Raw genomic sequence first — 19,433 nt, 5'->3', positions numbered from 1 at the left:
GGTAAGGATTTTTAGTATGTTGTTCATGACACTCCGTCCTACCATTGTACAAAAACTTACGTCTCGAAGAATTTTTTCCGCCTGTCATTTTTTGTTGTTCGTTGGCAATAGGCTAGTACACTCTCGCCGGTAGAACGGCATTTGCGATAACGTCCTACGCGTTAACCAATAGCAACGTTACACCCTGCCCCCCTTTCCAACGGAATGACTTACCCAATTGTTTATAGTTGTCATGGTAGACAGCTTTGATTAAAAAGTTCTTACTGTCGGGTCACTCATACCGCCTAATGACAGAGATCTTTGTCTAATAGAAAAGACTGTTAATATGAAAGAATTTATTTTCACGCCGCAAGAAATTTTTCAGGTAATAAGGAACAGTGACAAAAAATAGAAATTCTTATGTACGGAAATGAAGCATTCTGATTTCTTAGCACTGAATGAGTTGCAAAATAAGGAAGACAAATGTAGGCAATAGTGAATGTGAATGCCTCAGAATCAACAGTATGAGACGCAAGAGACAGACGGCGTACAAAATGCTGTGCAGAGAAACACTGAATGCGGATATTAAATCCGTGCTAAACTTTACCCCAAAACGTTTTAGAGGAAGGTCGCAACCATATGGTACGATTGTTCCTCTTCGATATCCTATTCTATGGCTGTATCCGCAAACAATAAGTGCAAACGAAGAAGAATGATAGTATATGTTTGATTTGCTCGCTTTCAATTCTGCTGTCAATAATAGTTATTTCTATGGCCTACAAACAGTAGAAAACGTCCAGGAGATAAATAACAGTAATGATTGATGGGCTTTAATTAAGTGTTGTACAGATTGATACCATAACGTCTTCTAAATAATCTAATCTACCAGTAACGTGTACTCCACAAATTTAATTATTTAAAAGAATAATCAGGTTTATCTCCAATGTTAAATTGATTTAATTTGATTGACTATACACCTCCTTTGCACAACTTTTGGACCTACGGCCCGTGAAATTAAATGAACTAAGCATATTGAGAGAAACGGAAATTCATTGCAAGATGTGACGGACTGTAATACTTCAGTTATCATTAATACAGAATTGACGTCATTCAATTACGTTTCTGCTTCAGTATCTCGAAATGAACGAAACTGGAGCTGTACCACTGTTGAAGTAAGACTACAACAAAAGCAAACTACCAGAAATACGCCCCCAAAACAAAGTTAACCTACTTAAGGTTGGCAGCGCTGCAGTGATTTCAAACACTGGTCACCCGCGTTCATTTAAGATTTGTAAACAAATGTTCGGTTATCCTGTATGAACATGGAAAATGTGTGCTCTGCAGTAAAATACTTTTCAAGACTTTCAGGTAAACTCTGTTACTGCTTGTAGTGATTTTTTACGTTGGAACACTAAACTCAGCAGTTGCGTTGTGTTTTTGCCTTTTGTCTATCAAGTCGCACAGCCGAATGGGAACGCCTGTCTGATAGTGACATTGGATCTGCTGTGTTCATGGGGCCTGCAGAAATTTAACCGGGGCCATTTGAGATAGAAAAGAGTTCCTCAAATTATTTGCGTACGGTGTGCCAGTTTGTTGCTATACCTACATTCTTTAACAACGTCTGTGAAAATGGGACTTGTAGCGAATCACTTACGTATCTTGCGTTTAAGAACAACCAATGTCACGTATTATAAGTCAATTTTCATCGACGTTTGGAGATCGACGATGGTAATTCATATTAAATTTGGATTAAATTGAAGTTAATGTTCTTTGCCGCCTCGATTGTCGTCATGTTTATTGAACGTTTACACTAATTCCAAACTTTTACAACCATTCGTTTTGGTACCCCGTGCTCGATTTTGTTGCCGATTCATGTTAAAAAGAATGGCACTCATCAGGGCTTATGTGGAATATTTAACCCGTTCAAAGTATATGCTAATAATACTCTGCTTCAAACAAAGCCATCGAAAGAAGCTTTATTTTGTGTTGAAGTTAATGATTTTTATTTTGGTATTACAAAAGTAGAATGTGTACTAAGTATAGCGAAAGTTCCGAAGGTAGCAAGGCTTACATCGTATAAATAACAGCTAAAGTTTCATTTGTTACAAAGTATTTTCATACGGAACCCCACCAACCCACATAAATTACCAACATGGAAAAGCAATGTGTATTTGTTTATTTATTTAGCATCCAATGGATCACACATGTGATATAGGATTTGTCATTTGATTACACGTAACACATAACAACACATACACATAATAAATTGACAAACATATACAAACAGCAAACAAATTACATACACAGTACATAAGTAGTGTACAAGAACTTATTACCCAAAAACAAAAGTACGTTCTCATGATAAACAATTATAGATCATGAACTACACCTTATACACAAAACGTATTACAGATATTTAACAGATTTTTCCTAAGTACCATAATTAAGAAGTTGAAAACAATCAAATTAGTTTGAATTTTTTTAAAAAGTAAGTACAGGTTTCAATCCACACTCTGAGACAGGTATTCATTTACACTGTAGTAGCATTTTTCTATCAAGTGTACATAATTAAATGAGAACTAATACTCAGTACCAAGATATTAAATTGTACAGACGTGACCAAAAGTGTATGAACACCATTTTACACCTAAGCTGCATTACATTAACACTAGAAGCAGCTTTTGTGTCAACAAAAGCAATTTTTTTTAAACAGGTGCATTAGATCACAGCACCAAATACAAGACCCTTCTTTTCTCAAACTAGGCCTATATGTTGTTACATAATCAAATTGACTCTTATGAGAGGTTTTCTATCTGTTCTGAATTGTTTCACAATATCAGGTCTTACGGATGGGAAAAAGTGAGAACCAGAAGAAATATCCTTAGATAGAAACACTGTATGAAGTGACTTTTATTTGTGACCTGAACTTTTGCAGACTCTTATTGTGAAGTAGGCCTATTTATTAATAGTAATCAGACAAAATGTACATAAATTACATTTCAAATTATTTCAGCATAGTGAAGTCTTTTCTATAGTTTTATGCTGTATGAAGGTCTTGTGTAAAATCCAGCTAGCCTTTATATAGAGATCTGATCAGTTAAAGGAAGCTATTTTCTGTGTACATAAGAAACTTTCATAGAGCTTGCTTTATATTTATTTAGGCTATGTTCCTGTTCAGCTAAGCAGCAACATTAATTTTTATGTGGGAGATTATTTCATACAGGTATAGTGAGGAAACTAGTTCTGTGATTCAACTTCTGAGGGTTGAGATAGTCATTTGTTGCATAAATGGTGTCAGGTTGTTTTGTCGTGTACGCTATTTCTGTTAGTTATGTAAACTGTATATGTACACAAATGACGACACCAATTGGATTTTTTGATGCCTAAAGATGGATAATAAAATATATAAAAAATTTGTGTTTTAGACCTCTGTTGCAGTTATGATACATTGTATGTTTCTCATGGGCAGTGGCTTATGTCAAATTGTTTACTAGACATGTGTAGGTCTAGTGGAGATGCTGCTGGAGTACTGGTTGTTCTCTGTGCTTTACTGTTACTTCTAATACATAGTGATAAAATGATTTTCTTACTAGACTTATTTGGGGCTGCTGTACTGAATGAGCATGTAAAATTCTGCTTTAAAATAATATTATTTGCAATGTGGAAATAAATCGACTCTTTCCATCAGCACTGGTTGTTGCATGAGAGGCTTCATGAGCTGTATTTTTTGTTTGGGCTGACTCCAGCTACACATTGGTTTGAGGAGGAGGAGGGGGGGGGGGCAGAAATGCAAATATGTACTGAAACATCAGAGAAATTGCACCTGATGAGTCTTGGGTGGGATACCCAGTGTAGTTTAATTTCCTGAAGTTGGGTCAAGGCCCCACTTATGGCCACTATCATGTAATTTATGAACTTTTAACCTTCCTTTGAATACCTGCCAATCTTTTTATTTATTTATTTGTTTGATCCTCTGAATCATACATTGTACAGAAATGCACATTATGATATAGGACAGGTCATTTGATACATATTAGGCATTTATAAGAAGAGGTACATGTCTATGAATCTATAACATGATTACATACTTATATCACATGTGTAATGTACTTAGGTCTTATATTTATTCTGTGGCAGAATTTAGCATTTATACCAATAAAACTTACATTCAGTTACGTAAGGTCAATAGTTTGTGATCCATTATCTGATGTTTTTGTTGAGCAGTTTCTTACAGAAGTTCCTCATAGCAGGTTGTTATCGAGGAATTCCTGTATGCTGTAGAGGCAGTGTTTAATTAGGAATGACAGTAGTTTTACTTTAAAATCATTCACTTGTGTAATGTTCCTCACTGCTATTGGGAGATGATTGTAGAGTTTTATTCCCATATATTTGACAATTTTACTGTATAGTTTTGTTGAATGGGGAATTACTCGTAGAGAGTTCTTTGACCTTGTATCATGTTGGTGCCAGTTTGAGTTTATATCCAAGTTGCTAATATTTTTCTTGGTGAAACATAATAGGTCCAGTATGTACAGAAATGGGAGGGGTAATATGTTCAGATTCTGGAACAGTGGTTTACAAGATTCTTTCTGCTGTTTGAATAATATTATTCTAACTACTTTTTTTGGAATTTAAACAGCCTCACTGCTTCTGCACTGTGGTCCCAAAAGATAATTCCGTAGCTTAATATAGAGGATTGTGAGGGTGCTGGTATTAACAATATGAGGGTGCTGGTATTAACAATCTTCCTTATTTGTCTAATCATGAAACATACTTTACTCAATTTGGTGCAGGTTATATCAATATGACTTTGAAGAGTTCTCTTTTTCTTTTTGCTGAGGTGATAATACCTGGGGTTATCCACTTGGAGGGTTTACTGTTATTGGAAATATTTTTTGTTTTTAAGTGGAAGGGGTAGTTGAAATAATAACTAAAAGTATTTAGAAAAGTCTCAAATTTGTCATCTACATTTTGAGACTGATGTATATCCTGTCAATTTTCTGTTTGCATGTGGGACAGAAAGGTGTGGATATTGTTTTGACAGAAATTTCTAGCTTGTTGAAAACAACTTGAAATGTGCTGTTCAATTAAATATAGAAACATTTCTTTGTTCGTTCTTGTTTCGAGTTGTAGTTTTGTGAAAGGATCTGAGTTGAAAAGCTGAGTTTTGTAGAGTTTTTCTTTAAGCAGTCTTGAAGCCTTCATAATAGAATATTGTCAAGTGGTCTTTCACAAAACCCAAAGAAATTCTGGTTGTATGTGAAGGCTGTTAGTGACACCAGGGTTAGTGTCCATTCCTCAGTGAATGAAACAAGAGTTGAAGCTGAGGGTAGTAAAGCAAAAGATGAAATGCTTAACACTGTTTTCAAATGTTCCTTTACAAAGGAAAATCCATCAGAAGTGCCCCAATTCAATCTTTGTTCCATTGAAATGATGAGTGAAATAACTTTTAGTGTCAGTAGTGTTGAGAAACAACTGAAATAGTTAAAACTGAACAAATATCCAGGGTCTAACTATAATCTATTGTAGATCCTTTGAACAAAAAACTGTGCCCAGTAGTTGGGGGAAAGGACAGGTCACTCCCATCTACAAGAAGAGCAGTAGAAGTGATCCACAAAACTGCCATGTAGTACCTTTGACTTGGATTTGTTTTGGAATCTTAGAATATATTCTGAACTCGGTATATCGAACATGTGACCCAACTCACACTTTTGTCACATGACATACGTAAAGCTTTATATCAAGGTAGTCAGGTAGATGCTGTATCTCTTGAATTCCGGAAAGCATTTGTTTCATTACCACACCTATGCTTATTGTCAAAAGTATGTTCACATGGGGCATCAAATGAAATTTGTGATTTGATTGAGGACTTTTGGCTGAAAGGACGCAGCTTCTAATCTTGGATGGAGAGTCATTGCCAGATGTAATAGTATCCTCGAATGTGTTCCTGGGAAATGTGTTGGGACCCTTGCTGTTCATGTTGTATATTAGTGACCTTGCAGACAATATTAATCATAACCTCACACTTTTTGCAGACTGTGCAGCTATCCATATTGAAGCACTGTCTGAAAGAAGCTGCCTAAATATTCAGTCAAATCTTGAGCAGATTTCAAAGATTGGCAACTTGCTTTAAACATTCAGAAATTTAAAATAGTGCACTTCACAAAATGAAAAAAACCTAGTATCCTATGGCTGTAATATCAGCGAGTCACAGTTGAAATTACCCAACTCAAACGAACACCTGGGTGTGAAATTTTGTAGGGATATGAAATTGAATGGTCACATAGGCTCAGTTGTGGATGAAGCAGGTGGTAGGCTTTGTTTTATTGTTACTGGGGAAGCGCAAACAGTCTATGAAGGAGATTTCTCACAAGTCACCTGTGTGGCCAGTTCTAGAGTGTTGCTCAAGTGTGAGATATTGAATGTATACAGAGAAGGGTAGCACAAATGGTCACGGGCTTGTTTGGCCCGTGGGAGAGTGTCACAGAGATGCTGAAGAATCTGAACTGGCAGGCTCTTGAAGATAGAGGTAAACTATTCTGAGAAAATCTACTAAGAGTTTCAAGAAATGGCATTAAATGATGACTAGGAATATACTACAACCCCTATGTACTGCTCATATAGGCACCATGAGGACAAGATTAAAATAATTACAGCACACACAGAGTCATTAAAACATAGCTGTTGATATACTTTTCGGGATGTGAGGTCGTGGTCCAAGAACTTTTCTGCTCCTTATGTTTCGTCCAGGCTGCGCTGGACTTCCTCAGCAGAGCAGCGCCTCTGAGGAAGTCCAGCGCAGCCTGGACGAAACGTAAGGAGCAGAAAAGTTCTTGGACCACGACCTCACATCCCGAAAAGTATATCAACAGCTATGTCATCCGGTCGTGAAAGCCTTCATTCTACATTAAAACATACATTCTTCCTGTGCTCCATACGTGAATTAATGGAACGGGAAGGAACTCCGATAACTGGTACTATCTGCCATGCACTTGACAGTGATTTGCACAGTACAGATGTAGATGAAGATAACTGGTTTTCATATTCTACCTATTTAAATAGAATATTGGAAGAAACTTAATCTGTTAGGAGGTAAAGTAAGTATTATTGTTTTATTTATTAGAAGTTTAAAGTAGTATCACCCTAAAAATGTATCATTAAACTTTTGTGGCCATTAACAGATCCATATTTAGCTTCCATTCCCTGTTATGGCCATGCTTGGGGCTAGAAGTAGAGACATAAATGTGTCTGTTTTGGCCACTTTTTAAAACTTATATAAAACCTCTCTAATATACATTTGGTCTGCATTCTGTTTAAGTCAGTTTATTTAAAATATTTATTCTTGCCTGAGCATCACACCTTAATTTATCTATCATTGTAACATTGTAAAATATGCAATACAAAATATGAAAATATGATGTTTTGTAACTCAAGGCTTTGAGACAAACAGAGAATAAGTGATTTCGATATTCTCTGAGCAAAGTTAAAAATGTACTGGATTCTATTTTTGAGGGAATGACGTTTGCTACTGCAAGCAAGTTGTACAATGGTCCTAGAACATTAAGAAATACATTTTCTGACCTATCTCCAAAAGAATCTACTGGGCACTGTGGCCCAAGTTCTATCTCAGGGGAACAAAAAGAATGTTGATGGACTTGGTTGTGGACTGTTCCATCATGGGATTTCCAGTGACTAAGGAAAGCCTCTGCATATCTCTGCATAATAAACTTATTTAAAAGACAGATTAGTGAAGTATTAAGGTGGCATTGCAAATTATCAACATGGAAAGAAAGCGATATTATTTCTTTAAGAGTGATAATATTTTGTCGCAAAAAGATGCTGAATGTTAATTGGGCTAGAGGTCTGCTACAGAGGAGAAAAATAAGAAATTGGTGCCAGGAAGTATCAGAAATTCGGAATGATAATGATATGTGAAATGACCGAACAGTTTTTAATATGGGTGAAATCTCTCTTTCTTGGGTCCTAAAGAGGAATTGTCATAAATAGTTCCTACATCGATCATTATAATAGTTTTTGTTAATTGTTTCTCTATTCCACTGAATTGCTGTAACTTTTCTTTACTTTATGCATGTTTGTTTTCTTATAAGCTTGTATAAAGAGCAAATTACTTTTTAGTGAATTGATTGTATAATTATTTAAAGACTCAGTTTTATTATATAGTACAGTGACCAAAATAGGGCAATGCCTAGCTATAGTTAGAGTTAACATGGCCAAACCTGGGGAAATATGTCATTTCATGTTTAATATTTTTTTTTGCTTCTATTCTAAAAATTAGAACATTTGTTTCTACATAGTTGTAATGTACAGACTTTGAAACAATAGATATGATGTATTGAACTAATTAGCAAACTTTTATCCTATTGTAAACATATAACCTATCCTGAATTGTCCTAAAGATAGCCATAAGTGGTGCCTCATCCCTAGCACTGATAGACTGAACGGTAGCACAGACTGAGGCCTAAGTTTGTTATGAGCCGACAAAGGCATAAAATGTGTTATGATCTTTTTTAAATACACATTGTGCACTCTGTAGTTACATATAAGTCCCCGATGAAACCCCCATTTTGCCACTTTAATCTGGTGTTGTCAAGCTCATAATATGTTTCATTGCATTAATGACAAGAATATCCCCATTCATACCCCCTCGTCTTGTTAATTTCCATTTTTTATTTTCTTGATGTTTTCCAATTGTTATTGTGATGTCGATAGCTTGTTTTGTGAATCTTTATATCTGCCACATTAATGACTTCATTGGTCTATGTTTTTAACTAATCTTGTGTATCAGTCATTGTGTGTTTGGGTTTGCAACATTTTCTCATGTTAGGTACTTTGTGATAATTGTGGGTAGTTATGTAATTACTGATCTTGGTTTACTCAAGTCTGAGTTATAGTAACATTGGAATGTTTCCAAAAGTCTGCAGCTGAATGATGCTGGACTGTTTAACTTCCAGTAAGCATAATGCTCTTTTTATAGAAACACTGGGCCAGATTAAGGGGAATTAATAGCTGCCTTACCACATGAGCGAGTAGAAGGGACCGCAAACCACCATGTGCTTGCCTTAATCGAACTACTGCAGAGGACAGAACAGGAAGTCATTCCTACTGTGTGTTCATAATAGTCTCTGCCAACAAAGAGACAGAGATTAACATATCTGAGTAGAAGGACAAGAATTGTAATATGCTTGTATCAGACAGTAGTGTATCTCCAGGAATCCAATATTCTGTTACAGAGAGACTATGAACAGAAAACTGTCTTTAACACAGAATTGTTCAGGCCACTGCAGGAAAACTGGGAACTACATTCGTTCACAGCTTTTGGTAGATCTTTGAGACAAACCTATCAATTTCAGCTTGGAAGGATCAAAATGCATGGTTTTGTCAATGCTTACATGAGATGACAGAAGCATGACTCTCGGCTGGAATCAAGCAGCAGAATTTCTACTAGGCTAGGTCCACCTTGATGATAAAATGCTGCACAACATTGTAGACTAAGAACAAATCTGGAATATGATTACATTTCAAATTTAACACTTCCCCATTCACATAACAGAAGATTGGGTGGGTGGAGGGCATTGGTAAAATTTAAACCTAAGAAGAGTTCGAGTCTCGGTCGGGCACACAGTTTTAATCTTGATGCCAGTTTATTTTAGGAACGGATAATTCATTGATGACTATCAGTCAAACACCTCACTTGGTTTGTAATTTATTCTGGAATTATGCGGTTGCATTAGTGATAGACATTTTGAGCTTCTTTGACAACCTGTGGTGACCTGCAGTGGTTACACACTTGAGACCTCCAGATTACTGGTGCACTATACGTTAGTCTCCGAGATTATTTTGTGGGAGGGTAGTAAAATTCAATACAAGAAAATATAAGGCTGTCAAATGCATTACCAAGAGTTGACCTGTGGCTTGATTATCCATTGAAACCCTCCTTAAGATTATAATGGGGATGAATTAACTAAGCCATGGTGGCATGTGCAGGCAACTTGTTAGTAGGACAGTTTTGGAGGAGAGTTCAGGTACTATCTTACGTCAAATGCATCAAAGGTGCAGAGATAATAAATTGTCATCTTCTCTCTGTTTCCTGCTGAGCTGTCAAGATGGAAACATAGTACCAGTTTTAACCATGGTTAAACATCACATTGACTCCGGAGTGGTGAGTGAGATAAAACATTGGGCGAGCATGGCCATTGTGAGAGAGAGGATTCAGATATGCGAAATAGGCTACATGTGGTAGTCGAGAAGCTTTTATACCTTCACCTGTACATGGCAGTCTCCTTAGCAGCTGAAGATTGGGACACGGTAAATAGTGCCTCTTAGTCTCTAGCAAAGTGCAACAAGAAGAACGCCTAAGCATGCCAGTCTGTGAAGTTTCAGAGTAGGAAAGCACAGCTGATGAAGGGTTCTCAGACTGTAATTGACAAGCAGGCAGTTTGATGACACTGCTTTGAAGGTACTCAGCAGGGTTTTCAACTTCGCAACAACTTCCAGTAATGTGCCCATTTCAGGTCTCAGCAGTGCAGTGAAGCAAGTAGGCAACACAGTTCCACCAAATGTGACAGAAGGAATTTGATGAGTGACCTGCAGGGTGCTCAGCAAGACACCCTCCAAAATCAAACAACATCAAGTGATGAGAAGCTCGCACTTTAAAGGACCCAGGTAGACAGCAATGTCGTTGCGTCGCTAACAGAGAGTAGTAGTTCTGCAACAGACTGGTTACAATGAAAAAGTGTGTCAAAATCTGGAGGGCCCTGCATAAAAGCTTTTCAGGCTTTTGGATTGTTACCCTACAGACAAAGTGCATTAGATGACCAGGACTCTTGTGAAGGAAACCGGTATGCCGGACGAGATCGTTGAACAACTACGACTGAATGCACCGTTTCCACTCAGACTATGTGGGCTGCCGAAAGTTCACAGCATGTGCGTACCTGTACACTCAATTGTCAGTAACACTGGCACATCAATGTACACAACAGCCAAATACTGGAAGAAACTGCTGTTCCCATATGTGGGGAATTGTATTTACCATATCCACTTATCGGAGGACTTCTTACAATATCTCAAACAACTGCATGTCACAAAACCTGATGTAGTGGTCAGTTTTGAGGTGGTATCCTTGATAACTTTGGTATCACTGAAAAACTCATTGGAACTGATTGCAGAGAAATTTGGCAATGTTCTTTTGGACATGTTCAGGAACATACTGCCCTCAGTGTATTTTCCATATGGGGGCCAATATTATAAGCAGACAGAAGGTATAGAAATGGGCAGCCGTCTGTCTCCAGTGGTTGCTGGATTATGTTCATGGAGAGATTTGAAGTGGAGACATTAGAGATGGCTAGATACAAATCCATATGCTTCTTCACGTATACAGATGGTGCCTCTGTGATCTGGCGTCATGGTAGGGATAGCCTCAATGAGTTTCTGGTACCTCTTAACTCATGCTACCCAAATATTAATTTCACTATGAAACTGGAAAAGGATGGCCATTTTTGTCTGTAACTGTCAAAAGGAGAGAAGATAGGTTGTTCGGCTACAGTGTGTATCACAAACCTACTCACACTGATTTATACATACAAGCCAGCAGCTTTCACAATCCAGTGCAGAAGAATGGAGTTTTAAGGACATTGGTCCACATGATACACACCTTGTCAGACTCAGGAAGTTTGGTAATAGGAATAGATCATGTACGATCAGTGTTCTGCAAGAACGGAAACACAGTCAAACAGATTCAGAAGGCACTTCAACCAGCTAGTCTTCCACTCTATCAAAGAAAAGAGCAAGAGGATTCAGAGACCTTGGGGTACTTGTCCTATGTCTGATGTATTTCTGCCAAAGTCAGCAAGATTTCCAGGAAGCATAACATCGAAAGTGTTTTCTGGCCACCTACCAAAATAAGAGGACTACTGGAAAATGTGAAAGATGACCCATGACTACGAAAATCAGGAATCTATAATATACTTTGCCAATGTGGCATATCGTGCATTGGCCAGACAACTGGGACACTGGACATCAGGTGAAAAGAATGTCAGAGGCACACCTGACTAAGACAGGCAACTAAACCAGCCATTTCTGAGCACTGTCTGGAACTTAATCATCCCATGAACTGTGAAGAAACAAGGGTCCTTGCACAGGTCCCCAGATATTGGGACAGTGTTATAAGAGAGTTTAGAGAGATAAAGATGACCAGAAACGTCTAAAATTCTGGTGCTAGGTACTAGTTCAGTAGAGCCTGTGATAATGCACTGGAGAAGCTGAAAATGTTGCAGGGGAAGCAGCAGAAATCCACAAAATGAACTGAGGGTGTGGACATTGGGAACGAACCCCAGACAGAGCGCCAGGTGCAGTGGACCAAAAATGGAACATTGCAGGATGCATCTAGCAGGAACAGACCTCAAAGAGATCACTTAGAACAGCACTGAACCAAAAAACGGAATACCAGCACACAGACGAGTGCACTGGACTGAAGACGTAACATCAGCTCCAGGTCTGGCACACCAAAATGAAGAGGAAATGCCTAAGAACATTTATAGTGGGAACGGACAGCTGAGAGAACACTTGGAACTGCACTGGACTGAAAACAGAATGCCAGTGTGCAGACAGGTGCACCAGACGGAAGAGGGAATGCCTGAGAACATTTTCAGTGGAAGTGGACCACAGTGGGAACACGACTGACTCACACTGGATCAAAAATAGAATGCCAGCAACAGACAGGCACAGTGGACCAAAGGGGGAATGCCTAAGGGCATCGCTAGCTGGAGCGGACGGTAGATGGAAAACCTGGAACCAATCAGGGAAGGGGGAGACCATAGAAGCTACAAATATTTCATGTTTCATTCGATTTCTAATTTCGGGCTGAGACTCATTTTCAAGTCAACACAACAAAGTCAAAAATGGCATTTCTGAACACGTCAACAAAATGTGTAATATAAATTCAAAGTGCATACAGATGTCTGTGTGCACTGTGAATATACATTACACATTTTGTTGACATCTTTGGAAATGCCATTTTCGGCTTTGTTATGTTGATTTGAAAATGGGTCTCAGCCCAAAACTACTCATTGAACAAAATATAAAATATTGGCAACTTGGACTGGTTTTTTGTTCTAAGATGATTTCTGACAAGGTAAACATTTCACAAGCAGAAACCGACCTATAAGGTTAGGAGGCAGTTCGTTTTCTAGACAGGTTGTGTGCAGATATCTAGGGGTACATCTACATGAAAAATCAAACTTCAACTGCACATCATCAATGCAGTCTCAAAAGCATCTTAAGTCATTGCATAACTTTGTAACAACAGGAACTACCACCTATAGACTCCCACTGCTGGCGGTCAGGCCCTACAGCAGTGTGATGCTTTTGCCATTACCAGCTTCACAGCCAATATGTTGACATTACAGCAGTGCTACATACCACATAGAAATATCTTGCAGATGGCGCAATGAGGCGTGCTTATAATGCTTGCCGAGTGTTTGGTGCCACTGTAGTAGTCACTGCTTGTTATTTTAGGTGTACACCCTGTGGATATTACTGCCAGTCATCTTGTCTCATACTGGGTCAAGAAGGGGCGAGCTGTACAAGATCCAAATGTTAACCACTAATGGAATCTGAAATACACTCCAGTTAACATACTGACAGATGGATTTCTGACAAAATGACTGGGACCCATTTGTTAAAGGTTGATGGATCTACAAAATATTCCCAAACATACAGAAAAGGCTAATACTTCACCATGTCATCTGGTTAAGTGTACTGTTAGAGACCTAGAGTTGTGGTAGATTGGGAAGAGCATGGCAGATTCCACTCCCTTCAATTGTTCAGGGGATACATCTGCAGGTCTCGTCAAAATATGCATAAAAGGCTTAGAGCTCACAACACACAGTTTAAGTGTCACTGAACGTGAAAGGAGGAGTGATAAACTATCACCGAAGTACTAAGTGAAACGGACTCAGTGCATCGAAGCAGGTATTATCTTTGCCCGCTTCATCCACATTGCTGTGACCATTTCCTAGAGCCACTGTGGATTTAAACAGCTGCATACAGTGTAGTGGATGGCACATGAAAGTTTGCCTAAATAATAATCAGTGGTTGAACAATAGCATTCTTTAATGTTGCAATACCATTAATGTGTTATAGTGATTCATTTATTTGAAAAATATAAGCAGCTTACAGTATGTGGCATTTAAAATTGTAGTTTTCCATAGAAATCATTTTGGGAATTCCACAAATGTGGCCACTATACCAGTGGCAGTAGCGTAAGAAAAATCCCTTGTGGGTGTGTGTGTGTGTGGTTTATTTCTCTCTCTCTCTCTCTCTCTCTCTCTCTCTCTCTCTCTCTCCCCCCCCCCTCCCTCTCTCCCCCTCCACCCCTCCCTCCCTCCCTCTCCCTCTCCCCCCACCCCACCCCGAGGGAGCACTGTTCTGTTACATGCTGTCCTAAGGCATCACAAACTCCATAAAAATCGCACTTCACACAACTGTGAATAGTGAAATTTTTTTTGCTGGTAACAGTTATCACTTAAGCAACCTTCACAAAGATTTGTGAGTGCAGCAAGTGATAGGTGCAGAAATAAAAGATTAGAGTTTGCATGCATTTCTGACTGCTTCACAATACCCTGGGACTGATATTTTTTTTCCTGTTTATGTGGAGACAAAAAAATTTTTTTTAAAATTTGCATGGATACAAGAGAGACTGCAAAAAGTCCCTCTGCTACTGTATTCTTTTCCCTGTTAATACACTCCTGGAAATTGAAATAAGAACACCGTGAATTCATTGCCCCAGGAAGGGGAAACTTTATTGACACATTCCTGGGGTCAGATACATCACATGATCACACTGACAGAACCACAGGCACATAGACACAGGCAACAGAGCATGCACAATGTCGGCACTAGTACAGTGTATATCCACCTTTCGCAGCAATGCAGGCTGCTATTCTCCCATGGAGACGATCGTAGAGATGCTGGATGTAGTCCTGTGGAACGGCTTGCCATGCCATTTCCACCTGGCGCCTCAGTTGGACCAGCGTTCGTGCTGGACGTGCAGACCGCGTGAGACGACGCTTCATCCAGTCCCAAACATGCTCAATGGGGGACAGATCCGGAGATCTTGCTGGCCAGGGTAGTTGACTTACACCTTCTAGAGCACGTTGGGTGGCACGGGATACATGCGGACGTGCATTGTCCTGTTGGAACAGCAAGTTCCCTTGCCGGTCTAGGAATGGTAGAACGATGGGTTCGATGACGGTTTGGATGTACCGTGCACTATTCAGTGTCCCCTCGACGATCACCAGTGGTGTACGGCCAGTGTAGGAGATCGCTCCCCACACCATGATGACGGGTGTTGGCCCTGTGTGCCTCGGTCGTATGCAGTCCTGATTGTGGCGCTCACCTGCACGGCGCCAAACACGCATACGACCATCATTGGCACCAAGGCAGAAGCGACTCTCATCGCTGAAGACGACACATCTCCATTCGTCCCTCCATTCACGCCTGTCGCGACACCACTGGAGGCGGGCTGCACGATGTTGGGGCGTGAGCGGAAGACGGCCTAACGGTGTGCGGGACCGTAGCCCAGCTTCATGGAGACGGTTGCGAATGGTCCTCGCCGATACCCCAGGAGCAACAGTGTCCCTAATTTGCTGGGAAGTGGCGGTGCGGTCCCCTACGGCACTGCGTAGGATCCTACGGTCTTGGCGTGCATCCGTGCGTCGCTGCGGTCCGGTCCCAGGTCGACGGGCACGTGCACCTTCCGCCGACCACTGGCGACAACATCGATGTACTGTGGAGACCTCACGCCCCACGTGTTGAGCAATTCGGCGGTACGTCCACCCGGCCTCCCGCATGCCCACTATACGCCCTAGCTCAAAGTCCGTCAACTGCACATACGGTTCACGTCCACGCTGTCGCGGCATGCTACCAGTGTTAAAGACTGCGATGGAGCTCCGTATGCCATGGCAAACTGGCTGACACTGACGGCGGCGGTGCACAAATGCTGCGCAGCTAGCGCCATTCGACGGGCAACACCGCGGTTCCTGGTGTGTCCGCTGTGCCGTGCGTGTGATCATTGCTTGTACAGCCCTCTCACAGTGTCCGGAGCAAGTATGGTGGGCCTGACACACCGGTGTCAATGTGTTCTTTTTTCCATTTCCAGGAGTGTATATATGTAAAGCTTTCTTTCCAAATTGATGACCTCTTTTTTTGCGAGGCTGCATATTACTTCTATGTGAGAGCAAATAAAATGTTGTTCTTTTGTGAACTTTCTTGTCTATTCTGCTACAGAGAGCTCGTAAAACCATTCATAATATGTACCCACCAGAGAATGATGGCTAGAACATTCAAAACTCCCTTATCCACATACAAATTAGGGATTTTATCATGCAAAGCACCAGGACAAATTTGAATTCAGGGAAATGAAGCAGCGTATGTTGTAGCTAAATGTTTGTATCTTGTCTTCAAAGGCCTGTTTGCCAACTTCGTTAAGAAGACTCCCCAGTGCGCATTAGCTTTGCTAAAATAATTATATTGTCTGATTACAAGAATGAAATGCCAGTTCTTGCAGCCCTCTATCTCTGATAACCTCGCTGTTAGTGGGATGATTTATCTTAAACTTTATTCCTTTGTGCATTCCCCTCCTATCTCCCTGTACTACTTGTAAAACTGACCTAGCATATTATCTTAATGAATACAAGGCCAATAGATACTATGACCATTAAGAATCACACATATTTTCATTCAACATGTTTGTCATGTGTAGTCATAAGTTCACATTTGTCCACATTCAAATTGTGTGTGAATTCTGTTAACTGTTAATGTTTCTTATCTCATTTACTCATGAGAAGAAAACCACCAGTTCTGAAAGTCAGTCTGTGTAGTCAGTCTGTATTTTCATTTTCTCTGCTAGAGTTTTTGTTTCATTCTTTAAGAAGTGATTTTTCTTCTATCTTGTGTTGGAATTCACTTTTTTCTTTTCTATTCAACTTATAGATAGTAATTGTCTTTGTGTGTTGGCACTGGTTGCCATATTTTAACATCAGGGGAAGTGTTTTATTAATGTTATCATAGTCGGTTTTGTGGGAAAGGGGAAAAGGGGGGGGGGGGGGGGAGGCAGTGGTTAAGGTTTTGGACCCATACTGTGCAAGAGTGAGACTTATATCCCCATTTGGCCTCCCAGATCTAGTGTTAATCAATCTTTCCCTGAATTGTTTAGATCAAATGCTGAGATGGTTGCCTTGTATTGGCCATGGTTGCTTTTTATTTTCTGTCCTTACCCTCCAAAGGTGTCTCTAAGTGTCTCGATAATTAGCTGCTAAAATATAACATTATCATATTCCTTCCTGCTGTATTTTCTTTGACCATTGAAATATTCTCAGAGGACCTAAATTGTTTCTTTCCTTTATCGACATCAGTATACTTTATATAACTATTAACGCAATAAATATTGTTTTGCAGGTGCAGGATACAAGTACGTAGCAACAGAATTTGACAAGAAACTTGAAGAACTATCAGAAAAAGAGACTGGTCTGAGTGATGTTGAAATTACTATCCTCCTCCGTGTTTTAACAAGAGCCACACTTTGTAAGTGCTATTTTAATTTTCCATCTTCTGTGTGTGCCAGAATCATTTTTAATTGATTTTCATATACTGTAGTCTGATTTCCAAAAATAAATGGTGTTAACTTAGTGCCTGTTCAAGTGTTGAAATATTGCACAATGTAGAGGTGGAGAAGTGACTATTCACATGTACCCACCTTATCCTTGAGGTAGGATGTTTCACTTACATAGCAAGAATTGACAACATGGGGATGACAATGGAAAGGACATGAAGCAATTCCTTGCGTACTGAAGACAAGTTGAAAGTTTCACATCCAGGTTAAAATAAGATTACCAAGTAGGTAGGGCATCAGACTCCAATTAGATGATGCAGTCCCATCTCAAACACTGATTGAAAGCTCATCAGAGGTCTGTGCACTTAAGGGAAAGTTAGAATGTAGATGGCACCATGGTAATAGGCTTTTTACTTTGTCAGACCGACATTCATCACCAGTAGCAGCAAATTCATTGTCATTGTCCTCCTCTATCACCACCACCACCACCACCACCACCTCCTCCTCCTCCTCCTCCTCCTCCTCCTCCTCCTGGTAATATGAAGGCCTAACTAGGCATCTTCATGCATTATGGTCTTTAGCTGTTTTTAATGTTTTCTACCCTCTCTCCATTGCATTGCCTTCTTGGCAGTGTTCCTTCATGCATTTACGAACCATTGATCTGACTGCGTGTTCCGTCCATCGCTGTTTCATTCTCCTTGTGTCTTGGCTGTCTTCTGTTCCAGTCTGTCCCCTGATCTATTTGTTTGTTTTCTTGTCTCTGTAATGGAGAATTATTTGCTGTTCTGAAGGCACTGGAACAGATGAGCTGGCATTGTACCAATAAATTCCTCATTTACTGGTACTCTGACTCCTAAAGTGTACACTTACCACTGGAAAGGTGTACTTGGTGACAGGATCGTCCAGAATATCCAGAGCGTTCATTCTCTTGCAAAGGCAGAAGAAAATTATTTTCTGTTTGGTGCCACTGCACATGGGAACCCTGCAAAATGAACTTGCTGATGCTGCCCCCCCCCCTCCCGCCCCCCCCCTCTGCCCTCCCCCCTCCCACCCCCTTCTCTCTCTTTAATTTGCTCCTTATTCAGTCTTGCTGCAAGCAGTCACCACTTACTTAGTGAAACACTCAGGGGCTAGAATTGAGCAGTGAGTAATCTCCTTCCGGCCATGATGAGCATGATAGCTGGAATTGTCTCTTTGTAGGCACTAATGGGGGTTGCAGTGTTTTTCACAAATCAGAAGATAACGTGACACCTAGGAAATCTTTAATACTTGGTGGTGTATGGTTTGTGTAGGACTTTAGGGACTACTCTTTTGTGCCTGACCAATATTCGGTAGATTTCTCGTGATATCTTGGGAAAAGTTTTATGGAAATACGTGTTTCTGCCAATATAGCTCCACTAAACAGACATTGAATTTCAGCTGTGTTAAGGATTAGTGCCTATACTCAATATTGCAATATGTCAAAGGGCCCAGTTGTTTAGACTGAGGCCTGCCTAGCAGATGGGGTCCATTGCCCACCTCCTTTGGCCATTTTGATGGCTATTTTCATCAGACATGAGTGGTTCCAATTTTCCATGGTCAGCAGCTTCCAGTAATGGCCATTAGAGTTTGGTCAGCAATGTCAGCTGCTTCTTTGTGATTGGCTGGTAGCTAAGCCACAAGAGCTGGGGGGGGGGGGGGGTGATGACATAGTGCTGAGACAGCAAGTGCCAATGTGATGTGCTGGTGTCTGTGAAAATGAGTAATGGGCTGTTACGTTTCACTCTGTCTATGGACAGTAATTCACACCACATTGGGAATTCTTCACACTGACTGGAGAAAACAC

At 40.1% G+C, this 19,433-nt stretch overlaps 1 protein-coding gene across 4 annotated transcripts in view; it reads left to right on the top strand.

The window, feature by feature from the left end:
- Positions 1–1,237: 1,237 nt before the first annotated feature.
- The window catches only part of LOC126483972 (centromere protein I-like), a 393,190-nt gene continuing 374,994 nt past the window's right edge, over positions 1,238–19,433 (top strand). For 3 of the 4 annotated variants that reach the window (XM_050107290.1, XM_050107282.1, XM_050107275.1), the window contains exons 1-2: positions 1,238–1,347; positions 17,455–17,580. In XM_050107290.1, the coding sequence (XP_049963247.1) occupies positions 1,296–1,347; positions 17,455–17,580 (178 nt within the window). In that variant the 5' untranslated portion in view covers positions 1,238–1,295. Of the gene's footprint in view, positions 1,348–1,507; positions 1,708–17,454; positions 17,581–19,433 lie in introns of those variants that run through there. The other variant, XM_050107295.1, reaches the window with a different exon arrangement.

The sequence above is a fragment of the Schistocerca serialis genome, chromosome 1, assembly GCF_023864345.2.
Source record: "Schistocerca serialis cubense isolate TAMUIC-IGC-003099 chromosome 1, iqSchSeri2.2, whole genome shotgun sequence".
Classification (NCBI taxonomy): Eukaryota; Metazoa; Arthropoda; class Insecta; order Orthoptera; family Acrididae; genus Schistocerca; species Schistocerca serialis.
This window is presented reverse-complemented; position numbering and strand designations above follow the sequence as displayed.